General features: G+C 51.8%; 1 protein-coding gene across 1 annotated transcript; it reads right to left on the minus strand.

Annotated features, from left to right (window-relative positions):
* AXIN2 (axin 2) lies at positions 1-22,516 on the minus strand (the record flags this gene model as incomplete). Its single annotated transcript, XM_084298285.1, has 10 exons — positions 1-127; positions 4,438-4,605; positions 5,829-5,924; positions 6,574-6,804; positions 7,089-7,271; positions 7,432-7,928; positions 8,150-8,290; positions 10,205-10,307; positions 15,660-15,800; positions 21,693-22,516. The coding sequence occupies 10 exons, from the start codon at positions 22,514-22,516 to the stop codon at positions 1-3; spliced, it is 2,511 nt and encodes an 836-aa protein (XP_084154411.1).
* Positions 22,517-23,629: the final 1,113 nt, after the last annotated feature.

A 23,629-nucleotide genomic window follows, 5' to 3' on the forward strand; every position in this document is an offset into this window, starting at 1 on the left:
TCAATCGATCCTTTCTACTTTCCCAAGAATCCTTCCTTCGTACATGGGCAGAATTGTTTCATCTTCCCAAATCTCTTCAAACACTGCACCACAGTCAAACTCGTCGCTTGCTTTTTTGAAGTAGTATCTGTGGTGAGGAGAATTAAAACACAGTTAAAAAAATCAAAAGGTAAAGTAAAGGATGCTTTGGCAGCTCTTTAAACCACAACATTTTCAATCTCTCCCTCCTAGGACACTCCTCCAGCTCCCAGCGTGGCCAGGAAAACCTCAGGGCAGGTCAAGTCCAGCAACATGAAAGCGTCCCCGGCTCTGCAGGGATGTGAGCGGGGACGGCGATGGGATGGAGGGAGTGAGGCTGAGCACGCTCCTCTGCAGTGACAGCAGCTTCTACAGCACCGTGAGTAAATCACACGCGTTGGCAGTGGGTATCCTTAGCAGTAAGGAAAATTAGAAAGCGCGGTGATTTCTGGTCAAATATCTTATTTAAAAAATAAATAAATACGATTTCAAAGCGAGGCATTCTTAAGGTTCCCCTCTCTCACCACCTTCTTTCTTTCATGTGTTTTCTTGTTTCAAAGCCTAGGCCCAACATTAAAATTAGCAACTGTTATTAAAAGGAGAGGCTTTTTAGGCATACAGATGGATTAAAAGAAAGCCTGCCCAGCTTCCTGCAAAGCAGCAGCTGAAACTCTGTGGCACTGCTACAGAAAAACTGGGAGCTCCCCATCAGAAACAACAAAGTGCCTAATTCACATATCCATTTTAAATGACAGAAACTACTGTATTTGTTTTCTGATGCTTCCTAGCGGTCACATGCAAAGAGCAACCCCAATCTAGCTTGCAAGACGTGACACCAGAAGGTCAAGTAGCAGTGTCCTGCATTCCTTCTCTTTTGCTTTGGGTCGTTAGATCATGAAGCCAATGCTCCCAGAGACAAAAAACACCCCCCACCCCTCCTGTGTCAAACAGTAAGGACCCCTCTATTATCCTGAATTAGACCGTTCAGCTTCTTGATTAAAGGTTCCTTTTATCCCGTTTCTAGCTTTCTTCCTTCTAAGGCTGCTTAATTGCATATGCACAAATGAAGGGCTTCCATTCAGAGGGGTAGCATTTAGGGAGCCTGTCCGTCTGCCACCGCACACCTCCTCGGACATGCCTGCTCCCTTGCTCTCTTGGAAAAGTGCTTTCCCATCTGATCACCAGAAATGGAAAAACCTTCATCAGAATTACCAAAAAAAAAAAAAAAAAATCAACACTTCCCACACCCCTCCCCTGGCGTTTCCAGACAACTGGGGTTAGCAGCTGTTTGCTAGGTGAAAGTTTTTCAAAAAAGCAGAGCAAATTAAGCTCACTTTTACTGGGAAAACTGAAAAAGCCAGGGCAGGCTGTTAGAATTTCGTTTTTCAGCAGGGAATGTTCTATTGCGCATTTTTAACATACACAGTAAGGATGACTTTCATATCTGTTTATTTTCAGGGTAAGTTAAAATTATTTTGGTAGGGGGATAAAAGCTGGCTTTTTGGTTACAGAGATTGAAGCAGCTACATTTAGTCAAGGTATGTTTAGGATTTATTTTTGTAAGGTCAGTCCAAGCTGAATTGACACATGTTGTGTCTTTAAAGGTTCAGCAAGGAAAACATCTCATTTAAGTTCCTCACAGCCTGCGCTCACTGAAGGCAATGGCACAACTCCCACCACCGTTAATGCTGCAGGTCAAGGCCACAATTCCCCAGGCCAGCGGGCTTGAAACAAAACCAAAAAAACAAGGAAAGTTTGAATGAATTACAAAGAACTTTCTCTTCCCTTTCCCCTTCTCCGCCCCTCTCCAGATAACAGCCATTCTTCCCAATAACTTCCTCCACAAGCTGAAGTGCTGGCTGTGTTTACAAAATTTTTATTTGAGAAAACACGCTATGACCTTTTACATAATTACAACCTTATTTCACAGAAAAAAAAAAGGGGAAAAAAAAAAAAAAAGGAGAGGAGGCAAAGCAAAATCCTCCCCCACAACATCTTCAAACAAGTCGCTCTGCTCTTATTTGCTCAGAAATGGGCTTTCCATTGAAACATATTTTATGTGGCAAGCCTTGCTTTTCTTTTTTTTTTTTTTTTTTGGACATCTGGCACCAATAGAGCCGAGCAGGCCTGGTGTTACAGCTCTGTTTTGAACCACTGCCATGTTAAGATTACCCGACACCACCCAGTTTTTGTGTGTGTGTGTGTTTGTTTTTTGTTAACGCCATCAGTATTAAATCACTGCTTAATTCCTTCTTTTTTTTTTTTGGGGGGGGTTGGGGTGGGGAAAGCAAAGCAGCAATTTTTTGCGGGGCTGCCCCATGGCCCAGCAGGCGCAGGCCTCGGCTTCGAGGAGGAGCAGTGACAGGGCCCGAGGTACCCGCCTCACAAACTGATTCAATCAATAAAGAATTTGGAGAGTCGAGCATTTATGCATGTCTTTGTGCATTAAATGAAAGGCAAAGGCTTCAAAGACATGCTTATTAAATGTGCCTTAAAAAGAAATCAATGCCAGATGTGACCAAAGCAGCCTAGTTAGTGCCTCCCCGTAACACACACGCTACTCTGGGCACTGCGGCCCTCTTCCCTGAAGGTCACCCGCAGTTTCACTCAAAGTCCAGCCAAAAGTCAAAGCTTAGATCAAAATGATTCCCTGGAGGTACACACATTTGTGTAATTAGTTTCACCTTGTGTCTGTGCAAGATAAAATACTGGGCACGTACCCAAGTTCCTTTTATAAATTTCAGTATTGTCTTTACCCAGGTGTAAAGGGGTGAGATCTAAGCAAAACATTGTTTCATCCTTGTCAGTCACTTAAAAACATTTTCTAAAGTAATTACAGTCTGACAAGGCACAAATAATTGCACCTGGAGGGGCTTTCAGGCCACAGAGGTTCTAGGATCCCACTCCAGCACTCAGTCATCGCACAAAAATTGTCACAGAAAACAAACACACACACACAAAAAGATTATTTTTTTTAGAGGGGGTGGTGTATAGAGGGGTACTACAGCCACAGAGAACAGAGCAGCAGCAAACCATGGTGAGGCTGAGCAAACTGGGCTGCAACTGGGTTACGGGGCTGCATCCATGTCTGTAGTGAGAGGAAATGCACGGTGGGCAGTGCGAGACTGTAAAAGCTGAGAAGTGGTGCAAGGGTGCAAGGAACACCAGCACCTAGCCTGGAGGTTGTCCAGGTTGGGTGTACTTGCAGGTTGCTGCCATCTGATGGCAGCTGGGCGGGCTGCAAAGATGATTTGGGGGCAGGATTGGCAATATTTCAGCCCCAGCCCCACTGGGCAGCATCCAGAGACAGACCCCAGCTCAGCACCCCCCAGCCTGAGAGCTCCCCAGGGTGATTTCTGAGCTGCATAGGTAGAGTTTCCAAAGCTAAAGGGAAGCCAGCCATGGTGCACCAGCTGGAAAGTCCTCTTAACAAAACAAAATGACCATTTGGAGGTTAAATCCAAGGCTGCCAGTTACAGGGCAGGCTGCCTGGCTCTTTGAAGAAGTGCCAAATTTGGTGCAAATTCAAACCTTAAAGCTGGATCTTCACCCCCCCGCACAGCCTGTACAAGAAGTGGCAGACAGATGATCCCACTAGCACCCAAATCCACTGGGAGATTACAGCAAAAAAACAGCCAACAAAGATACTGCCATGGGAACGGGAGCAAGGAAGGAGCAAACTGGCTAAACTGGGCCCTGGAAACCAGACACACAGGGTTCACTGGTGCTGTTTGAGGAAAAACCCAGTATCAATGGTGGATTTTTCCCCACAGGGCAGTGTTTTTTCCCCTAACAAAGAGAAAAGGCTTTTGAAGAGCTGAAACAAACTGGCTTGCACCTCAGCTACCTGTCTGCTCAGAAGTGTATCCCAGCCTTCCACTTACTGGATTTACAGCAACACTATTCAAACAAACACCAGGAGCTGTGGGACAGGGGTGGCCTTGTGCCCATTTTACAAACACACACCAAAAAATAATATAGTAGCAACAGGAGGACAGAACCAGTACGAATGTTGACGCCCCTGGTTTGTAAAGCAAACCCCACGACCCACCCCACTCCAGGGGCTCCAGGCCTTCCCTGCAAGGTGAGGTATTCACCTGGTAGTCAGCTTTTTTGGATCAGAGCTGTAGCACAAGGCTTGGCAGCCTGTGTGTTTATGCAACTTGGAAAGAGGCAGGGGAGGGAGAAGGAGAGGAGGTGGCCCAGTAGGCAAGCTGCTGCTCAGGGAGTGCAGCCTGTCCCATTGCTCCATCTCCAAGCTGCTCTTGGTTTGAGTGGGAAGAGAATAAGAATAGAAAAGCTGCAGGCTCCAAAAGGTGATGTAAATGTGTTGCTGTGGGCAGATCTGCAAAAATATCTGCTGATTCTTTTGTCTTATTTCAGTACATGAAAGAACAAACAAATGAGAAAGATTCTTACCTATAATTTCCCTTTTTGCTCAGCTGCTCTTTAAAGTGCCCAAGTGTCAGGCTCTGGGCCTTTAACATTCTCCTGTAGGGAATTTCTTCTCCGCAAAAAAAATAGGTGACAACCAACTCACTAGACTGAGAGGTGTGAACAACCGGGAGTTTCTTTGGCTCTTTGTGACTGTAAAACAAAAACAACACACACAAAAACTCTATTTTTCCACTTGAGAACGAGCAGTTTCACTGCGCTCAGTCTCCACGTAATGCTGGTCAGAAATACAGTGGGTGTGACCTGAAAGTCAGATATTCCTGTACTCGAGGTGAATTTGTCATGCTGTGTTTGCACAGCACTTAGCCCTGTGGGATGCTGGGCTCTGACAGCAGCTCCTGGTTGCTTTGATGGTGGAAATATCAGCATCACAAAGCGCCCAGCCTCAGGGTGCATCTGAGCTGCAGAGACTCAGTCCCAGTTTGTGGAGGGGAGAACTGAGGTTAGGAACTTGCTGTAAAATCAGGACCAAGGTCCAGATGAGCGTGCATAGGGCTCACCATGGGCTAAGCACCTCCCAGGCCCAAGCACTGTACATGTCTGATTTTAAAAGATTCATTTCATCTGCCTTCATACAAAGCATCTGACAAGCTCCTTTCTCATGCACAAATGTACCTGCAACCAGCAACAGCTAACAGTAAAATTACTCCAAGACTTTTTCACCTGAAGTACACAGGTGATCTTATTTTTACTCAGGAACAGCAAGGATAAAATTAACCGGATCTTGTCGTTTGAAATTAAGGAACCCTTCTTAAAGAATAATTAAAACAATATTACACAGCAAAATGGCAACGCTCTGGTGAATGCCATGCAGCCAAATCTACAACTGCTGCTGAGGCAATGTACACTTGGCATGTCAAAAGGTCACAAAGTGTTAGTCCGCAGTAATTTAGTCTTCCTAATTTGTTCTAAGTCTTTGTAGAGTGGCTTCAGAAAAAAAGCTGCTAGCAAAGACAGCTGGTGGACTTAAGGTCAACCAATTAAAAATGAAAGGCTCTAGTCAGGTGGCTCAGTCTGGACTTCAAACATTACTCATTGCTTAAGATGAAGAGGGTAAGAAAGAAAACTTTAATTATTTAGGCCATTTTAGACCTCTCTGTAGCAGATTTCTTGTTAAAAGAACCATCCTGTAATTAGACTAATCCAATCTTTGTCCACTTTACAGGAATGCCAGTTAAAAAGAGCCAGAGACAAGATTTGAAAATGTTTTGTTCTTTCTTTAAGAAGAATGTTTGAAAGACTAAAACTTCAGATATAAAAATTTTCCCTCTTTTCAAAGCACAATCTATTTAATGAAAATAAAATTATTATAATATATATATTTCCCAATCCTTTTATCCACGTGCAATACTCACTCTTCTGTCATTAGACTTGCATTGCAAAAAGGGGTGTTTCCCCCCTGAACAGCAGCTGAGTGGTTTCGATCCCTCTGCTGATTTGAGGTTGAACATCTGAAGTTGGGGGGGGGGGAGGGAACAAATGGGGGAGAGGAGACAAAAAAAAAGAAAAAGATCTTTTTAAAAATTGTTGAAATACGATCTGCTTAATTGAAATCTCCTGTGGGTCGTTAAGTTCGCTCTTTGTATCAGCCCTCATATGTTGTAAACAATCAAAGGAAGAATTAAAAATGCTGTGGGCTAATGATCCTTCCATACCCAAATGAATGATAACCAGTCCAATTCTCCACTTGGTATGTAGCTGGAGTCCGGCCCAGAGGAAAAATGGGCAAATTACAGCCATCAAAAGAGTGGAAGTAATAGCCTAGGATTCAAACTATTTGTGCCGGGGTAGGGTGGGGTTGGAATAAGGAGGCTCATCCTTGGGGCTTGGCCAAGCTGTGCCGTCATGCATCCCCACGGTCCAGCCCCATTCCTGATCTGGACCTCTACCTACACCGTGAGGAAGGCACCGTCCACACGTTCACACACGCCTGCTGCAGCCTTGCTAGCTCCCAGCCTCCGTTTGGGTGAAGAAGAGCACAACCAGCACCCAGCAAACACCCCTGGCTGACGCTCCTACCCTGGGCAAACCCCCTACCGCTCCCCAAATCCCCAGCACCAAACCCAGCCGGGGCCGCCCCGTCCCTCCTGCCGCCGTTACCGTTGCTTCTGAGGCTTGGAGACTTCGGCGAGCCGGCGACACGCTTCCTCCAACTGGGCGAGGGTGTTGGGTGGCGTGAGCGGGGGCATGGTGGGGTCCTGGACGAAGGGGTGGGCGGGCTGCACCCCCCGCGGGTGGCTGCCGGTCCCCCAGGGGTGGTGGCGGCCGGGGCGTTCGCTGGGGGCCCCCTTGGCGAAGTCGGAGCTGTAGGCCTTCTTTGTGCTTTGTGTGCTTGGGGAGGGGAAGAAGTCGGGTTAGAAAAGCTGGAAAATATGACTTTAATAGCAGCTCCTATTCTGCTCGCTCCCTCTCAAAAGTCTGTCATAACATGAAAGGAGGTTTATTGCCAAAAACATGACATTTTTGTGGTTTTTCTGGTTCTGCGGAACAGCTTTTATATTAAACCGGAGGAGCAAAGAGTCTCATTTGTTTTTAGCGATTGTAAAAATAGACAGCCCATGTAATATATAAATATTTACCGGGAGCGATATTGCTGTAGACAGCTGCGTATTTACCTATGGGGCTTGTGCTTATTTTGTCTCTCGCTCTCCAGCATCCACTGCCAGACGTTCTGCGCCCGGTCCGCCTCCCCGCCAGGTAGCTGCACCCCTCCGGGGCCGGGCAGCCCCCCGTCCCCAGCCGGCAGGGCGACGCTCTCCGCTCCTCTGCCCGGCCTCTTGGTCAGCGTGCCCGTCCTGCTGGTGGCCAGAAGGGGACACGAGCCCGTGGTTAGTCACCTGCTCTGCCCCACGCACCCCAAGCAGCACCGACCACAACCCACCCAAGTGATCCCACTGTGGGAGGAGGGTGGGCTGCTGTCTTTTGGGTGGGTGGGATGGAGAAAGGCTCACGGCTTACCCGAAGGGCTCCAGTGGAGGGAGAGGTGGGTCCGTGCCTTTCAGGTGGCCCTTGCACTTGGAGAAGCAGTAGTAGTCGCTGCCGGCAGGGCAGCAGCACTGCGCCCGCTGAGCCGCCTCCGCCTCGATCTGCTCCTTCGTCTTGGGTACGGCGTGGTGGTGGATGTAGTGGTGGTGGACGTGCTTGGTGGTCTGCTTGGTGATAAATCCCTTACCCAGGAGGGTGCAGGCGGCCGGCGAGGCCACGCCAGGCTGCAGCTTGCCTCCTGGCAGGCGATCGGGGGAACGGGCGCGGGGGCTGTGCCGGCCCATGCCGGGGGACTGGCAGCCGGGGGTCTTCAGCACGCGGGAGAGGTGCTCGTCCAGGATGGCCTGGGGGTCCTCCTCATAGCTGCCGGACGGCAGGAGCGAGAGCGGGTGCTGGGGGTGCTGGGGGTTCGCCACCTCCCGACTGCTCTGCAGGCTGGCGGGGAGCTCCGAGCCCTCCTTCTCCTCATCCTGGAGGTGAAGCATTGGTGAGGAATAATTGAAGAGGTCGGGGAGTCAGCGAGACACAAGCTGGGACATCCCCACCCTGGCTTGCCCACCGCAGAGCCATCCCACGGGAGCCGTGCTCCCCCCTGTGCCCTCAAGAGCAGGCAGGATACAGCCCCGCTGCCTCCCCCAGCCCAGCAGCATGCGGGATCTCTGCCCGGTCCCAGCAGGGTTAATCCTCCTACCTCCTTGATTTGCTGCAGCCTCTCCTCCAGACTGTCCATGGTTTCCTGCTCCTGCTTCAGCTTCTCCAGCCGGGAAATGAGCTCCGCAGCGAAGGCAGCCGGCTCCACCGGGGTCATCTCCTTGGGCAGCCGGTGGGTCCTCTACAAGGAGCGGGGACAGAAGGCACAAGGCATGTTTAGCGGGCGGCGCGGGGCGCGGGCGCTTAGCCGGAGCAGCATCGCCGGCCCCGCTACGCTTGTTGTGTATCCATGTTTGGATGAAAAAGACGACCGCAACTAGGCATGGTCTGCTCTGGATTTTTATGAGCTAGTGCTGTGGCCTCATGGAGTGACATCCTCCCCACCAGCGTTTGCCTTCGGCAGGAGCAGTTGGTCGCACTCTGAGGAACCCCCGCTTGTTCTCTCTGTAGTACAACCAGCCCATCAGTAGCTACTCTGAAGTAGAAAATCTTCAAAGACTGTTGTCAAACATCAAAAAAAAAAAAAAAAAAAAAAAAAAAAAACCTCTGAGGTGGGAGGGAGAGACTTTAACTCAAGGAATAAAGTGAGTATAAACAGAAAGGAGTTGGAAATTAAAAAAAATAAGATGGGGGAGAAAAAGGGAAAGAAAAAAAAAAAAAAGAAGTCAAACGGTTGCAGATCAGAGAAGTACTGGTAATTTATTTCCTGGCTACACACTGGGCACCTTTGAGGTAGTGTTGTCTCAACAGTGTCCTAGATCTCTTCCCCCCCCTCCATCTCTTTGTACAGAAAATGAAGAAAGCTGCTGCAGGCTAGCGGTGCTACACTGCTGAGCTTGGCTGCCTCAAGCAGATCTATCAAGGGAAAAAGGGAACATCTCCAAATCAAGTGCAGAATATAAAAAGGCAAAACGAGAATTTCTGCCAAAAGAAGCAAACATGGTAGGCAAATTGGGGGGGGGGGAGGAAGGGAAAAAGAAAGCACCCACCTGACTCTCCCCTCCTTCCTGCCACCCCCATGCACCCCCACTCCACTCCCCTCACCCCTACTTTCACTCTTTCCATTTTTTTTTTTTTTTTTGCTGAAAGCAGAAAGCTGAACTGCCAACTCTTTCACATACTACCCACCAGATGAGGTGGGGCCTCTCTCCGGCAACCACTTAGCTCCAGAAATGATGTGAGGGTAGAAAAAGGCCACTCTGCTGGAAATTGTCACTCTTACACAAGCTGGCTCTATTCAGTCCCTGATCAAAGCACTGCCTTACAGAGAAAGTCGATTTGCACGCCCTGGGACAAAATAATCTAATTTACAAGCTCAGGCTATAGAACTTTCTTTATGGAGGAAGGGAAAAAAAATACCAAAAAGAAAAACCACATAAACCACCCCCCTCCACCAGAAATATCATCTATGATTTCTTGCTGCTTAAGACAGCAGAAAGAGGAATTTTAGCATATTAATCTCAAGACAAGATAAGTTTATACTTGTCTGTGTAAACAGTTTATTCACTGCAGGCATCAGGAGCCTGCGAGTCAACTGAATTAGCAAGTCAGCGAGTTAATTTTCAAGAGCGAGGCAGCTCCACGAACTGGACCCCCTCAAAGCAAGGCGGTGAGAGTTCTGAAGGCACATATTTGCTGCAAATGTTTCTCTTTCGGGAGAGCCTCCTTCCTGCCAGCTGACACATGGGGTGCTTTTGAAGGCTGAGGGCGATGCGCGCAAGGCAAACCCTGGTCCGTGCGGCACCGAGGAGGTGTCAAGGCGGTGCCCGGCTCCTGCACCTGCAGCCGACGCTCTGCCGGACCTCACCAGAGCATCCACGCTTGAATTTAGACCAGGAGGGCAAATTCAGTGCCATGGAAGAGCCCTAATTAGCACCTGGCTTTCAGGTGATGACCAGATGCGCCTGTGCGTAAGCGGGTTTCTGCAAGGATGCTGAAAGCACACGGCTCCTGCCTGATGCTGAGCAAGGTCTCTCCTGGAAAGCTCTGGCACTGGGCAAGGATGGAAACGTGCCCCTCCCCTGCTCCCGTCCCTCTACGTGTACCAACATCCCAGGGGTTTGTCCCAGGCCCTGCAGCTCCCACCTGAACTTACCGGAAAATGAGGTAGAGAAACTTGACCGTTGGCCTTAACGCTCCGATGCATCTCCCTCTGGAGCTGCTTCTTGCTCCCAATTCTGTACGGGGGGATCCCATCTCTGCACACGGAAGAGAGGTCACCGTCAGCTGGGGCTCTTGGAGGCACAGCACGGCAGATCAGCCTGGCTTCCACGCCATCACCCCGGGCCCTAACCCAGCCAGTTCTCCATCGGCTCTAAAATACCCTGGGGTTGCTGCAGGCCCCTGTTCCCAGCTGCCCCAAGTGCCCTGGATGTCACCTGAGGCCAGAATAAGTCACCTGGCGGCTCGGGAAGGGGCTGTGCCACCATCTGCATGGCTGAGCAGCAAGCTGAAGGCAACTCCACACGAAGAGGCCCCAAAGATCCCATTAGCTTCACTTCTGAGGCATCTCCCTGAAAGGCGCTTCCGCTGATAGGCCGAAGCTTTTGCCCTTCAGCTTTGTTGCAATTCTCACCGCCAAATTAGGCTGAGACCACAACTTTCTTCTAGCCCTAAACCACCCCATGGGACATGGGCACTACGGAAACAAGAAGAAGGAGGCTGGCGATGGATGGCCACCAAAGGGCTGCTCCCCACCTCTAGCCCTACTGAAGCTCTCGAGATGTTTCTCCTGCCCTGGGGCTGCCCAGCACCAGCTGGCCACTGCAGGGTGCAAGTAAACGCGGGCCATGCCCTTCGGCACGTCACTCGCCTCATGGCCAAAAAACCACAAGGAGAGGCCAGGAGAGGAGCACGGGTGCCAAGAGAGCACTGCATGGCCCACTCGAGGTGACGCGGGGCGTTCTCATCTGGCCACGCAAAATAAAATAAAAAAATTCCCTCGGTTGGGATGAAAGGGCCTCCCGCAGACAGCGGGGACAACCAGAAGAGCGTGCCTGGAAATCCTGAATGTCTGCTGCCACCCCTTCCCTCAGACTTGCAGAATAACCTTGATCTCCGGCCCAGTCCCTTTCATCCCTCTGCCCCCACACCTTACTCATCCCCAGCACAGCAGAAAGCTGTGGTGGCCGAGCAGGCAGCAGCAGCCCCGCGTGCCCAGGCCATGCTGGTGGTGCAAAGACACGTTTTGGGTGCATGGCCAGAGCCGACACACAAGGGGATGCCACGCCGGGGTGCCAGGTCCCTTGTCTGGAGGTGATGGCTAGATCCCACCACTCCACGCTCACGGGTTGAAGCGCCCTGTCTCAGGCCTTCGTGAAGAGCTCAGCTCATCCTTCAGTGGCTCTTGGAGTGACTGTTTTGATGGGCAAGACGAAGTCGCAAAGCCCAGAGTGAAAGAGCAGAACAAATTCATCTTCGTGAACTTGGAAAAATCTTGATAACGAGAGCAAGCACACTGGGAGCCCACAGGCAGTCTGTGATGCCACAAGATGATCACCAGGCTCCTGCAGACGCAGCCTGTGAGCGTGCATTGTGCTCCAAGTGAAAGGAGCTGATTGTGCCCCCTGCACAACACGGGGCTGCCTTGTGGGGAGGCAGCTGGCCGTGGCCACCAACCACAGCCGCTGGTGGCCCCCGAGTGTTTGTGCTCCGTGCGTGGGCACCTGACTTGCTTGCATGAGCCTGGGGGAAGGATGGGGAAGAGCAAATCCTGAGTGAAAGCCAACTGAGCTGCACCTTCAGGGAAGCATCTGTTCGCTGAGGCTTGCTGAGATAAAGGTCTCTTAGGGAAGACCTTCAGTACGGGGAATAATGAGTAAAACAGACATTTGAAAGGTAAGTCAACGCCAGCGTGAGCACATTACCTGCACCCATACAGAAAGGTCTAATCCCGTTAGCAGTCAATGGCAGAGGAGGTGTCCTCCATCAGTGGCAGCCCCAGAGGGGAGCGCAGGGGGGATGCTGAGGGTCTGTGCTCAGCACCCAAGGCCACGACCAAGGGACAAGGAGGAGCTCCTCACCTCCCTCCCGCTGGGTCTGCCCGCAGGAGATGCCATCCCCACATCCCCAGCCCTTGTACCAGGCTGGGTGCAGCTCTCCTTGCGGGGTGTCCCCGTGTTCCCTGCGCTGTGGGACCACCTCTGCCCAAAGGGTTGGTCCATGAGCGAAGGAGCAGGAGCTCCAACAGGAGCCAGGCAGGGTGGCTCGAAAAGGAGGAGAAAAGCAAAGCCCTGCAGCAGCCAACTCAAGAGCGCGGCTCCTCTCTTTATTTAAGATCTGCCCTTGTTCAGGTCGGTGTGAAGGCCGCTCCTTTCCCCTAAACCTCCTCTGGTTGCACAGCGGAGCCCCAGATCAAGCCTCCTGCTCCCTGCTTTTACAGCCCTGCCTTGTCAGAAGAGTTTTACAACTTGTAACGAAGTGCAGAATTAAAGGAAAAAAAAAAAAAAAAAAAAGGTATTTCACTGTGATGGGAAGGCAGTGCAGCTTGGGAAAGTCAGCCTGGAGAATGAGGAGGGACTTTTATAGCCAGTTTGATGAGTGCTTTCTAAATCTGGGCCTTCCACATGAAATGGGGGAGAACGGACAATGCCAGATTAGAAGGGCTGAACAAAATGTGGTCACCTACTGCAGGAGGGACAGGCGGGCAGAGCTGGAGCCAGGCTCAGTACAGCCAACAGATACGGTGGGGGGCAAAACCCCAACCCCCCTTGATGAGGAGAAAGTGCCTTTAAAACAAAAAGGCTGGGCTTTGCCAGAGGCTCCAGCACAAAGCACGGGTTTAGGGTCAATGCCAAGCACGAAGGTGCTCCTCTTGGTGCAGCCTCTCCCCGTGCTCCAGCAACAAACATTTGCACTCACCTTCTTGGCTACTGAAGGCTGTGGGCTGAGGAGCTACAGGGTTTAGGCACTAAATAGTAGAGTTTAATTATAAACATTTCAGCTAACCAGGCTGGGGCTAAGCCAATCTGTTTCTGGGGGGAAATACTAGTTTGAAGTCTTCTACCCAGTCAGCTGCCATTTAAGCTGAGCCAATTATCTTAGCCTTTTGACTCAGATGTGCCTGACCTAACCTGAATGTAGTTTTACTGCTGCTTTGAAATATCAGACTCATGCGCATATGCATTCACTCCCATCTTCATTTGGCAACGGCTCTGAAACAAGCCTCTGATCTTGCCAACATCAAAAGCCTGGTTTGTAAGATAAGGTAATATTTGAAGTTTGCTCAGCAGCATTCCCCTGTGTCCAAAGTAAATCCATAAATAAGATATAAGCAAATAAAAAAAAATCCCCTTTCCTCTCCCCCCCCCTCCCCAATCAAGAAATGGAAATATACATTTGCATGATGCTTTGTGGCTGTTACAAAACATAGGCACACAGGCTGATCCCTGGCATCTAACATAGAAAAAAAATAATAAAAAAAGGCAGCTTGTGCATTATTTGGAGACCTCTCCAAAGTCCGGCACAGTTGAGGTTTTAGATATATTTTTTAAAAAACTGCCTTTGCTGTCACGTCTGACAGACTTTTCCAGAACAAGTTTTTGCTCTTCAGTCGATACCAACGCAAGCCAAAGGAACTCATTTCCATTCGCCCTGGCGGAGCAGAACAAAACCGGGTCCCCTGCTGAAAAAGTGGCAAAGCCTGGCAGCAGGAGAGCCCCCTGGCACGGCCCGCAGGAGCCGTGGGGCTGGTGCCCCCACCGCACGCACGGTGCCTTCAGGAGCCGGCAGAGCCAGGTGCCAGGAACTAATCCCAAATGTTTTACTGCCATCTTGGCAGCGGCCCTCCGTCTCCGTAAAGGAAGTTTTACATCAGCCTTATACTTCAGCCGAGCCTCAAGAAGTGCCAATTTACCTCTCCGGCTCCCAAAACACAACCGCCCCGCTACCCGCCCGCCCCCAGCCCCGCAGATGGAGCGGGGACGCCCGGGGAAGTGGCTCCGCAGCAGGACCCGGGCCTTTGGCAGGGCTGCTCCCCCCCTCCAGCCGCCCCCCAACCTGGAGCTGCGGGCAGTTTAATCAGCCAAGCTTCCCCAAACTCTCACAGCCTGCACGGGCTATTGTTATGGCAGGAAAAAACAGGCAGGCTTCTTTCATGCGCTGCTTTATGGGGAGCTCCTATTCACTTGTTCAAGGAAATTTCAAAGCGGGCTGCTACCCTCTTATCCCCGCTAAGCTCCCCTGGACTAACAATGGGCTGAAAGCGATTCAGTTAAGCCTTTCATCCACCATGCACTTTATTTCTCACTCAGTGCTCTCATCTGTATAAGGCCTACAATTGGCATTGCTGTGAAGAGAGGGTATAATCCTAGCCCTGTGAATCCCAAGTGACCCTACACTGGTCCAGAAATGACTAACCCAATGAATGCTCTGTTGACACATGATCACATACAACCAGAGCCAGTAAGAAGAAATAAAGAAGTCACCCTATGATTCAGCTCTTTTATTTAATGCCAATATTGTTCAATAAGGGAATCTAGTGGGACAACAAACTATTTTTTTCCATAATATCAGTTCAAAACACACTTGTGCATTAAAAAAAAAAAAAAAAAGAAAGAAAGAAAAAAGCTTTTGTTTATGCATCAAGGATTTTTGGTAAATCCTGTTTTCCATTGTGCAGCATCATGCAGCACTGCTGACTTAAAAAACCCAGAATGCAAATCTCCCCGAGGAGAGCACGGGAATCGCTGGCCACAAGTGACAGAGGCACTGGGGAAGTTTCACTGGTGAGAGCAGAGCGCAGCGCTGTTATCTGGCAGGTTGGTTTTTCTAGAGGACTCGTACTTAAGTGAAGATCATGAAACACAAACGGAAGCATCTGCCTTCTATCCAGTTGAAGAAAATGGTCCTTAAGAGCACTGTGCAAGCCCTGCTGTCTCTTCTACCCCCAGACACAAAAGCCCCATTTCTCTCCTGCTGGGGAAGGCAAACTGGGGAAGAACAGTCGCACACCGCACTCCCAGCTGCACACTTCTCAGCAGAGTCAGGAGGAAAGCACAGATCCTGCAGTTCCTGGGCTCAGCCACAAAACCACCTCTCATCCCTACCCTCCGAACACACTCAGCCCTGCTCCACGCAGCTCCATTCAAATGGCCCTTTGAAGACTGCCCCAGCCACACTAGATGAGCAGCTATTTGCCCCTTCAGGTCACTGGCCCTATTAATGTACATTCTGCCATTACCAATGAACCTTAATTACAGCAAGTACTTCCTACAGGAAGCAATCTCCTTCTCTTTGATGACTGATAGCTAGTTAAGGAAGCCTGGCCTTAAGACAGAAGGCACAGGGAGATGCCCTCCTGGGTTAGTCAGGCAGCACTACCAGCACAGGGGAAAACACATTTGCTCAGCTGCAGCTGCACAAAGCCAACAGAGGGTTCACCACCTCACTCCATCCAACACCTACGGCGACAGCACGAAGCACGAGGCTGCCAGGCCTCGCTACGCCCCCCAGTTTGGCAGGACCCTCGCTCCCACCAGTCCCCACCACGTTATCAGCACGGATTTACGGGTGGCACGTCCCAAAGGGCCCGAGCAGGACGGGATACTCACACGCTGCTGTCCGTCATCGACATGGAGTCGTCCGTCAGGGCATCACTGGATATTTCGCTGTCGTTTGCGCTCGTTGCGGGGGCAAAGACGTAGCCGGAATTCACATGGTAGGGGTTAACGGGGTCGTTCCTCTTGAAGGACCTAGGGATGAGCAAAACAGGAGTCCAGTTACCAGTCGGGCTTGTGCTGGAGGACAATACACAGGTTTAAGGGCAGCACTCTCCTTTTGGGAACCACAGACCAGCTGCTCAGGCTCTTGGGGAGCAACCAGCCATCCCCTGCCTGGACAGCGTCTAAGAGCATCCAAAGACCAACCTTAAAGATGTTGCTTTTGGCGTTGGACATGCAGTTTAGAAAATCCCATGAAGCACTCTGGCAAAAAATGAAATCCCCTGGGTGCTCTGACACCTTCAGAGAGTCGCTCCTTAGAGCTTGGCGCTGCTCTGCTGTTGGCATCAGCAAGCACAAGATCAAGAAGCTCAGAGCTCAGGTCCCACTGCACTCTGCTGAGGGGCCAGCTAATAAATGCTTCAGTCTGCACTGAATGCAGGAGTTAGGGGCCCTGTGGGAGAACCCGTTGTGGTATCTGTGTGGCCTGCAACAGAACTGCCTGGAACTGCTGGGGCAGGACCACCGTGGACCACAGCGAGCACGGCCACAGCCACCATCTACTGCCTCCACCTTGGCCTCCCAGAGGGCTGCCATCTTCCCCGCACTATAAAGAGCCCCAATTTGAGGAGAATCAACTAATTCCTAGGTTTGGGGTTTATTATGCTTAGGGTTGGGTGAGGGGAGAGGAGGATGGGAGGGCAGGACCAGCACGATGTGCTGTGGGTGGTGCTTTGAAGGGGAAGGTGGCAGCAACTCGAGTTAATGGTTACTGACACCACCACCACGGGCTTGGCAAACCCAAAGTGGGGTGTTTGAGCTGAGCACCCAGGAGCAGACACGAGGAATTCAAGGCGATGGCACGGCGGTGGCACCAGCGGTGTCACCGTGTGGGGGAAAACGGGTGTCCCTGTGCCCGCTGGGGGCCACCTCCAGCGCCCCCAAGGTCCCAGCCAGGATCAATAGGATCATCTTGGGCAGGCGATAAGGGGATTAGGCAGGGAGCTTCTGAAGCTGCGTGTTAAGGTGCACATTTTGTTCCTCTGCGAGGGAAGATGGGGCTGTTAAGCTTCCGCCTTTGTATATCAAAGCAAAGGGCCTTGTCATCTGATAAGGACTGCTGATTTTAATAATTAGGGCCACTTACCCAGGACTTGGGGGCCTAAGGAATGTGCCAGCAGGCTCGGCAGGTTTTTTAATGGGCTTTCAAGCTCCCCACCCCCACGGCGGGGCTGGATGCAAGCGAGCAGCAGAGCGGCCCTAATGGGGAGCAGCAGAGCCCTCCTGCCGCTACCCACCCCATCGCCACCCACCCCATCACCATCCCACTCGCCCGGGCTTTGCTCCACTCTCACAAACATCCAGCCTGCCCCACCGGGAGAACAGGAGCCTTTACAAAGGCTGAAGTTAAAAAAAATAATGAAAAAAGCAAAAAAAAAAAAAAAAAAAAAAGGAGAGGGAAACATGGGGGAGCTGATGGGCCTCTCTGGTATGAGGCGCGGGGCTGGGGCTGCTCGCAGGTATTCAGCCCAGCCGGGGCTGCATTCCTTTCCGAGGGAGGCCAAGACGTTTCTGATGAGGAGATCAAGATGTTAAAAAATATATAGCCAAAAAAAAAAAAACAACAAAAAAACACCAAAAAACGAGATAGCGAGGAATGCCACAGGAAAGAAGTTAAATCTTCAAAGATAAATTAATTCCACATGTGGGCGAAAGACTAAGTTATCCCACTACTACTCCAGAAAAGTTCCTCTAGAAACGTGCAGCCTCCTGCTCGGCGTCAGGGAGACGTTGGAGTCCCCGTGACACTGCCCAGGTCCTCGGGGGGCTGCTGGGCTCACTGCATGGAATGCAGCTCATCGTGGCTTTGACTTGAAACCAGCTGGGGTATAAGGAGAGCATCTGAGGACCATGGGGCTCGGTGGAGCAGGATGGTCCCCAGCCCAGGACCACTGCCATGCCCAGAGGGGTCTGTGCTGCCATGCTGTGCTCTCCCCGTGAATGCGATTGCTGGAGAAGCTGCGGTGGGGGCGGAGGCAGTGGCTCCGTATGAACACGGCACAGGGCGAGGAGGTGTGTCCAAACGCAGCGTTTGGGAAGATATAATTAGAGAAAGTGGCCAGAACTAACTCATCTTCCCAGGCAGCACCGGGCTGCAGCACTGCATCACCTCCCAAAACCCCAGACACAAAAACCCCCAAAGTTTACAATTTTTTTTTTTAAAGCAGGCCCTTCACCACAGCACCCTCCAGAACCCCCCACGTACTTTACGCAAAGCAGCCCCCGCCGGTTTGCTCGCTTTAATTTTTATTTTAATTCGACCACCTTACTCCAGTAATTGCACCCAGATGCACCGAGCTGCCTGCGAGGGGTTTAAATTCCAGGGGAGAGCGGTGGGCTCCTGCTGCAGATGCTGCGCCCAGGCACCCCCCCACACCCCCTAGAGCCTCCAAACCCCACATGCAAAGTGTTTTCAGCTGTCACGGAGCAGTTGCTCTGTAGTTTTGAGAAGGCAGCCTGATGTTTCCCCCACTGCCCTTATCCTGATGCTCGGGCAGCTCCGTGCACTGCGTTGGGCCAGGGGCACAGCAGAGGTGGTGCATGGCCCTGAGAATTTCAGGGGCTCTTGGTGCTATCCCCTCTTAGAAGGTGCAGTTGCAGAGAGTGTTTTGTTTTGTTTTTTAATCACCAAACTCTACTTCCTCCAAATGAAAGCGCTCTGGCAGTTCAAACCCCAGGTTTACACAGAGAGAAGTGAAAATCTACAAGGAGCGTTTTGAGGCAAAACTGAATCTCATTAAGTGTTTCCTTGGGACAAACATCACCGGGCAATCACAGGTTTAAAGGCAAAAAAAAGGAAAAAAAAAAAAAAGCCTGCACAAACGTGAAAAAAAGAAGTGTATTTTAACAAAACTATGTTAATCACAGCTTCCATGCTCTAATTGTAGAACACTGCTTGGAGCATAGCTTTACAATGGCATCATTTACTTTGATAATTGAAGCCAAACTCGGTTCCAATAACTTCACACAAAACGAGCTCCACCGGCGGGTTCTTTCAAAGGCCAGGAAGCCCTCGGAGCCGGCAGAAGGCCATCTGCAAGCCCCAGCCTTCCCCGAGCAAGGCCAGCCCCACTGATGTTAGAGCCCAGAGCTTAATGGGAGGCAGATGAGTCCACCTTGGCCTGAACAAAAACACCCTGTGCGGCGGCGCTGCAAAGGAAGGAGCCCGGCTCTGTGTACACAAACTCGTGCATGATAAATTTAGAAGCGCGTATAAATAATAGCTGGAATTCCTGGACAATGGGGCCAGGTCCAACGCTCTCGGCGGCGCGGGGAGGCCGCTTTTAACCTCCCCGCAAGGCGCAGGGAAGGGCAGGCGCTCTAAAAGGACGAGAGCTCTCTAAGTGGAGAATATTTCCTGTGTTAGGGCTCCAGGCAGCGACTCGCATGCACGTGTTGTCACTTCACTTCTGTTCCTGGCCGGTGCTGGGGCCAAAGTCTTGCAGCTCTCCCAGTTTCTGTGGTCTCCAGCTTGCCATGCTTTTGGCCGTGACTCCGTGCCCTGGGCTTTCCAGGTGGTCTCCCATCCAAACGCTGGGCTGGCCCCAAATTGCTCAGCTCCTGGGATCAGGTGCACTCAGCCCGGCTTCTGCTGCTCTGGTCACACCAAAACCCACTGAGGCAAGTGGGAAGAGCCTGCACAGCACTTGCAGAACACAACACGCTGGGGAGGAGAGCAGGAATCCTTCAATTCCATCGCACATACTAGGAGGGAGGTGTGGTTTGGCCGCTCACCAGGAAAGCCTATGTGTAAGCTTCAGCTCCAATCCTAAATGCAATCCTAAATGCTGAGCGATGAGAGATTGCCCGTCCATATGCTCATCAGCTCCTAGCACATGCACGCACAAGTGGCTTCACAAACGGACAGCTCGGGGAGGGACCCAGAAGCATCTCAGCTTGACCTCCCTTCTCTTTGCATTGAGGTCTCCTGGCCCCATGGAGAGCAAACGCTCCTGGAAACTCAACAGAAGGTGATCAAAGCCAAAGGCACCACCTCGTGTCCTGGGAGGGTAGATCTGATGCGTGAGGAGCAAGCTGCACTAATCCTCGGTCAAAAAGAAAAGGGATAAAAGGCAAGGGGGGAAAAAAAAAACACCCACAGCACTCATCGGGCAAGGAGCCACAGTTGTGTGAGAGCTCTCACGGACAAGGAGCATGTGGGTTTTCAGCAGGGCCTGCAGCACTGCTAGAACATTACAGCCCAAGCCCTTCCAGCTCCAAACACCAACAAAGGCTGCAAGATAAAAGCATCCAACATCCCCCTCCTGGAAAGCAGGCGGAGGGGCAGCAGTTCAAACCAGGTTCTGCAGAGCAGCAGCTGCTCAGGCAGCGACACGGCGAGGCACGAGACGAGGATCCCCCCAAAAACCCCACATCCCCCACACGCCAGCTGCCAAGCGGCGCCTCCGCCCCGCGCCGTCTCCCAGCAGGAGAGCCCCCGAGGCCACGGCCCTCCCGTCCCACACCCACGCTGCCGGCTGTCACCCCTCCAGCAGAGGGGAAGGACCAAAACCGCCCCGTTCAGCCCCACAGCATCGCCCCTGCAGCTCGAAGGAGCCCTCCCAGCTCCTGCTGGGGCAGGAGGAGGCTCGGGCTCGCAGCCCCGCACCAGGAAGCCCTGCACAGCTGGAAGCTCTCTGCAGGGCAGGAGGAGAGAGCACTCCAGCACAGCCTCCCCTGCGAGGCAGAGCGCAGCCCAAAGCAGCCCGCTGCCCTTTGATGTCCATGAATCACAGACACGCTCTCAAAATTCCTGTAAACGAGATGTCAAACACTTACCCTAGCAAAACCCAAACTCCTCGTCCAGCAGACAGGAGCGCACATCTGCCAGCAGAGCCCTCTCCTCTCAACCCTGATTCAACAAGCCACATTTATGGTAAGGGTGGGGAGAGGAAAGAATACATTTTCAGAGGATTATACAACTCATCATTTGCTCATCAGAGTCTCTCTTCCCCATCCCCCTTCTCTCGGAGAGGGCTCTGGCTCTCCTCACCCTCATCTCCTCACCTCATCATCGTTTCTTTTGCTTCCAACAAAAGGAAGGGGTCGGGGTGGCAGACATACCCCTACCGAGGGCACCAGACTGTGCCATCCCATAACCCACACCATCCTCTCCAGCTGCCATTAGGCACAACCACGTCTCACAAGTTCAGCTCTGAGTACACAGCCAAGAGGAGAGCACCAAAGACCTGCTCTTACTCCACACCTGGGATGTCTGCGCTACCTTCAGCACTCCAAATTAAGTATCCCTCTGTATACGTTGGCTCGAAGCCACCCGAAATGGCTTTGACACGATACCAACCGCGAACGCGCCGAGAGAGGCTGCCTATCACACAACCACCGCCAAAATAAAAGAAGATTTTCTGCAAGTTGCAGAGTTTGATGTAGTAAGTGCACACATTTCCTGCTCCACGACCGCACAATTGCTTCCCACATAACCAACGTAGTTAAACGCTGGCTGATGGTGAAGTTGGTGGACGAGTAGGTTACATTATTCATGTGTCTATGTGATCCTCTCTACTCCTGCGCTTAATAGGTTTGAAAGTTGAACCAATAATTAACGTATGTCCGGAGGACATAGTTGCTATGAAGTTTTTGATCTATAAGAGAACTGAGAGAGCCAACAGAGCTCAAGAGCACAGTATCTTGTTTTCCCTCTGCAGAGAAGGGGAAAAAAAAAAAAAAAAAAAAAAGGAAAAGCCAACGCCCCCCAAATTCCACAGCACTCGGAGGTGCGTGAAGCACCGTGTCCCCTGCGAGCCCAGCCTTCCCCGGCCTCGCGGCTCGCCACCCACCAGCCTCTCCAAAAGCAGCCTCAAAGTCCTCAAAGTTCACCCAGAGCACGAGTCCCACGGCTTCCCTTACCTGTAGCCGCTCTCGATGGTTTCCGTAGCTCTGACGTTCGCTGTAACCCTCAACGTCTTGCTGGATAGTCCAACCACCGAAGGCAGGATTTTGTTTTTAAAGTCTGCACAGCTCCATTCCTCTTCTTCATTCAAGGTCGGGAGATAGCCACAGACAACTTTTAAGCTCCCCAGTCCGTTGCTGTTGATGTAAGCAGGATTCTCTCCTCCACTCCTTACATATTCGAGGTATATATCAGAAGTTAAAAACATCTGGTAAGCATTTTCCTCCATCACAGTCTGAATCTCAGTCTGTGCCTGATCAAACATTATAGAATCTATCTGCTGCTTCTTGATGCTATCCCTTATGTAGGTCTTGGTAGCAGGCTTGAGCTGCTTGGAGACAATGCTGTTGTTCTCGATGTACCTTTTGTATATAGCTTTGGCTACTCTTAAAGTTTTGGTATCCTTAAGGTCCATCTGCCTGAAGCCATTGCAGGCAAACCAGAAGTCTAAGGTATCCACACATTTTTCCCTTTCCAAGAAGGTCCGAAAAAGATAGGCACCATCTTGATCTCCCAACAAGGAATGCAAGGATTTGGTCCATCTGGCCAGAGGGGAGTCTGGAGACGCGCTGCCTTCCGGCTCCCCGAGCCCGTTCTCATTCCTCCTCGGGGCAGGAGGCACCGGCATGGCCTTGAAGCTTTGGCTTTTCCCGAGGAAGGAGCTGGGGGGCTGCGGGCATGGTGCCTCTCCTTCCTCCCCCGGGACAGGGGGCCGGGGGGCGTCTTCCCTGAAGCTGCTGCTGGGGTCTGGGAGGTGGGCGAGGACCACGGCGCTGCTCATGGCTCCGGAGCCCGGCGGGGAGAGGGGCGAGGAGATCCTGCAGGAGCCGCCTGCGCCTCCGCCTGCCTCTCGCTCAAGTCAGCAGGGGATCCTCTGAGCCTCCTCTCTGCAAAGGGAAAAAGGGAAAAAAAAAAAAAAAAAAAGAGAGAGAGAGAGGGGAGGGGGGGGGGAGTGAGGAGGGGGGGGGAGAGAGAGAAAAAAGGAGTATTGATCTAATCAAAACCAGATCCTCCCAACATCAAAGACAAAAAGTAAACAGGCTTTTCAACTCTTCAAAAAAAAAAAAAAAAAAAAAAGAAAAAAAAAAGAAAGAGAGAGAGGGGAGGGGGGGGGAGAAAGGAAGGGGAGCGGGAGCGCGGCTCCATGGCAGCCCGGTGGCGAGCACCAGCCCCGCTCCAAGCAACTCCCGGAGCACTTTTAGGGGGCCAGGGGGGGCACCGAGACCCCCCCCCAACCCGGAGGGGCCTCGGGGGGCGCTGCCCCATCGGCTGCTGCCCATCGGGGTCCCCCGAGCACCCTCCGGACCCCCCCCCTCCCGGCTGGGGCAGCGCTCGCCCCATTTCGGGGTACCCCCCTCCCGTTTGGGGGCTTTTTGGGGCGCTTCGCGTGAAATCCGGGAGCGGGGCACGGGCAGCCGGACACCACCCACTCCTCCACCCCCCAAAAAAATTTAAAAAAATAAAAAATAAGATGGATAAAGGGGGAGGAAGGGGGGGCGACAGGCGTACCTGGGCGCAGGGGGCAGCCCGGGCTCTCTCCGGGCAATAAATGGAAATGAAAGGGAAGGGGTCGGGGTGGGGGGGGGGGGGGAGGACCGGGGGGGGTGAAACCTCGCTGCCCGGCGTTGCACGAAGCCCAGGCTCGATCCCGACAGAGGAAAAAAAAAACCCTGCTCCCTGGAAAAAAAAAAAAAAAAAAAAAAACCTGCTCCAGAAATGGCGACGGGCTGGGAGGAGGGAGCTGGGCACCGCGCAAAGGGGGGAAAAGTCCGGCACGCTGCGGCTCCCCCCGCAGCCCCCCGAGCAGGGACGAGAGGGATAATCACCGAAATCAAGGCAGAAACAAAACCCCAGAAATAAAAAAATGAAATAAAACCGTCAAAAGGGAGCGAAA

The sequence above is a fragment of the Netta rufina genome, assembly GCF_964035555.1.
Source record: "Netta rufina genome assembly, chromosome: 19".
NCBI lineage: Eukaryota > Metazoa > Chordata > Aves > Anseriformes > Anatidae > Netta > Netta rufina.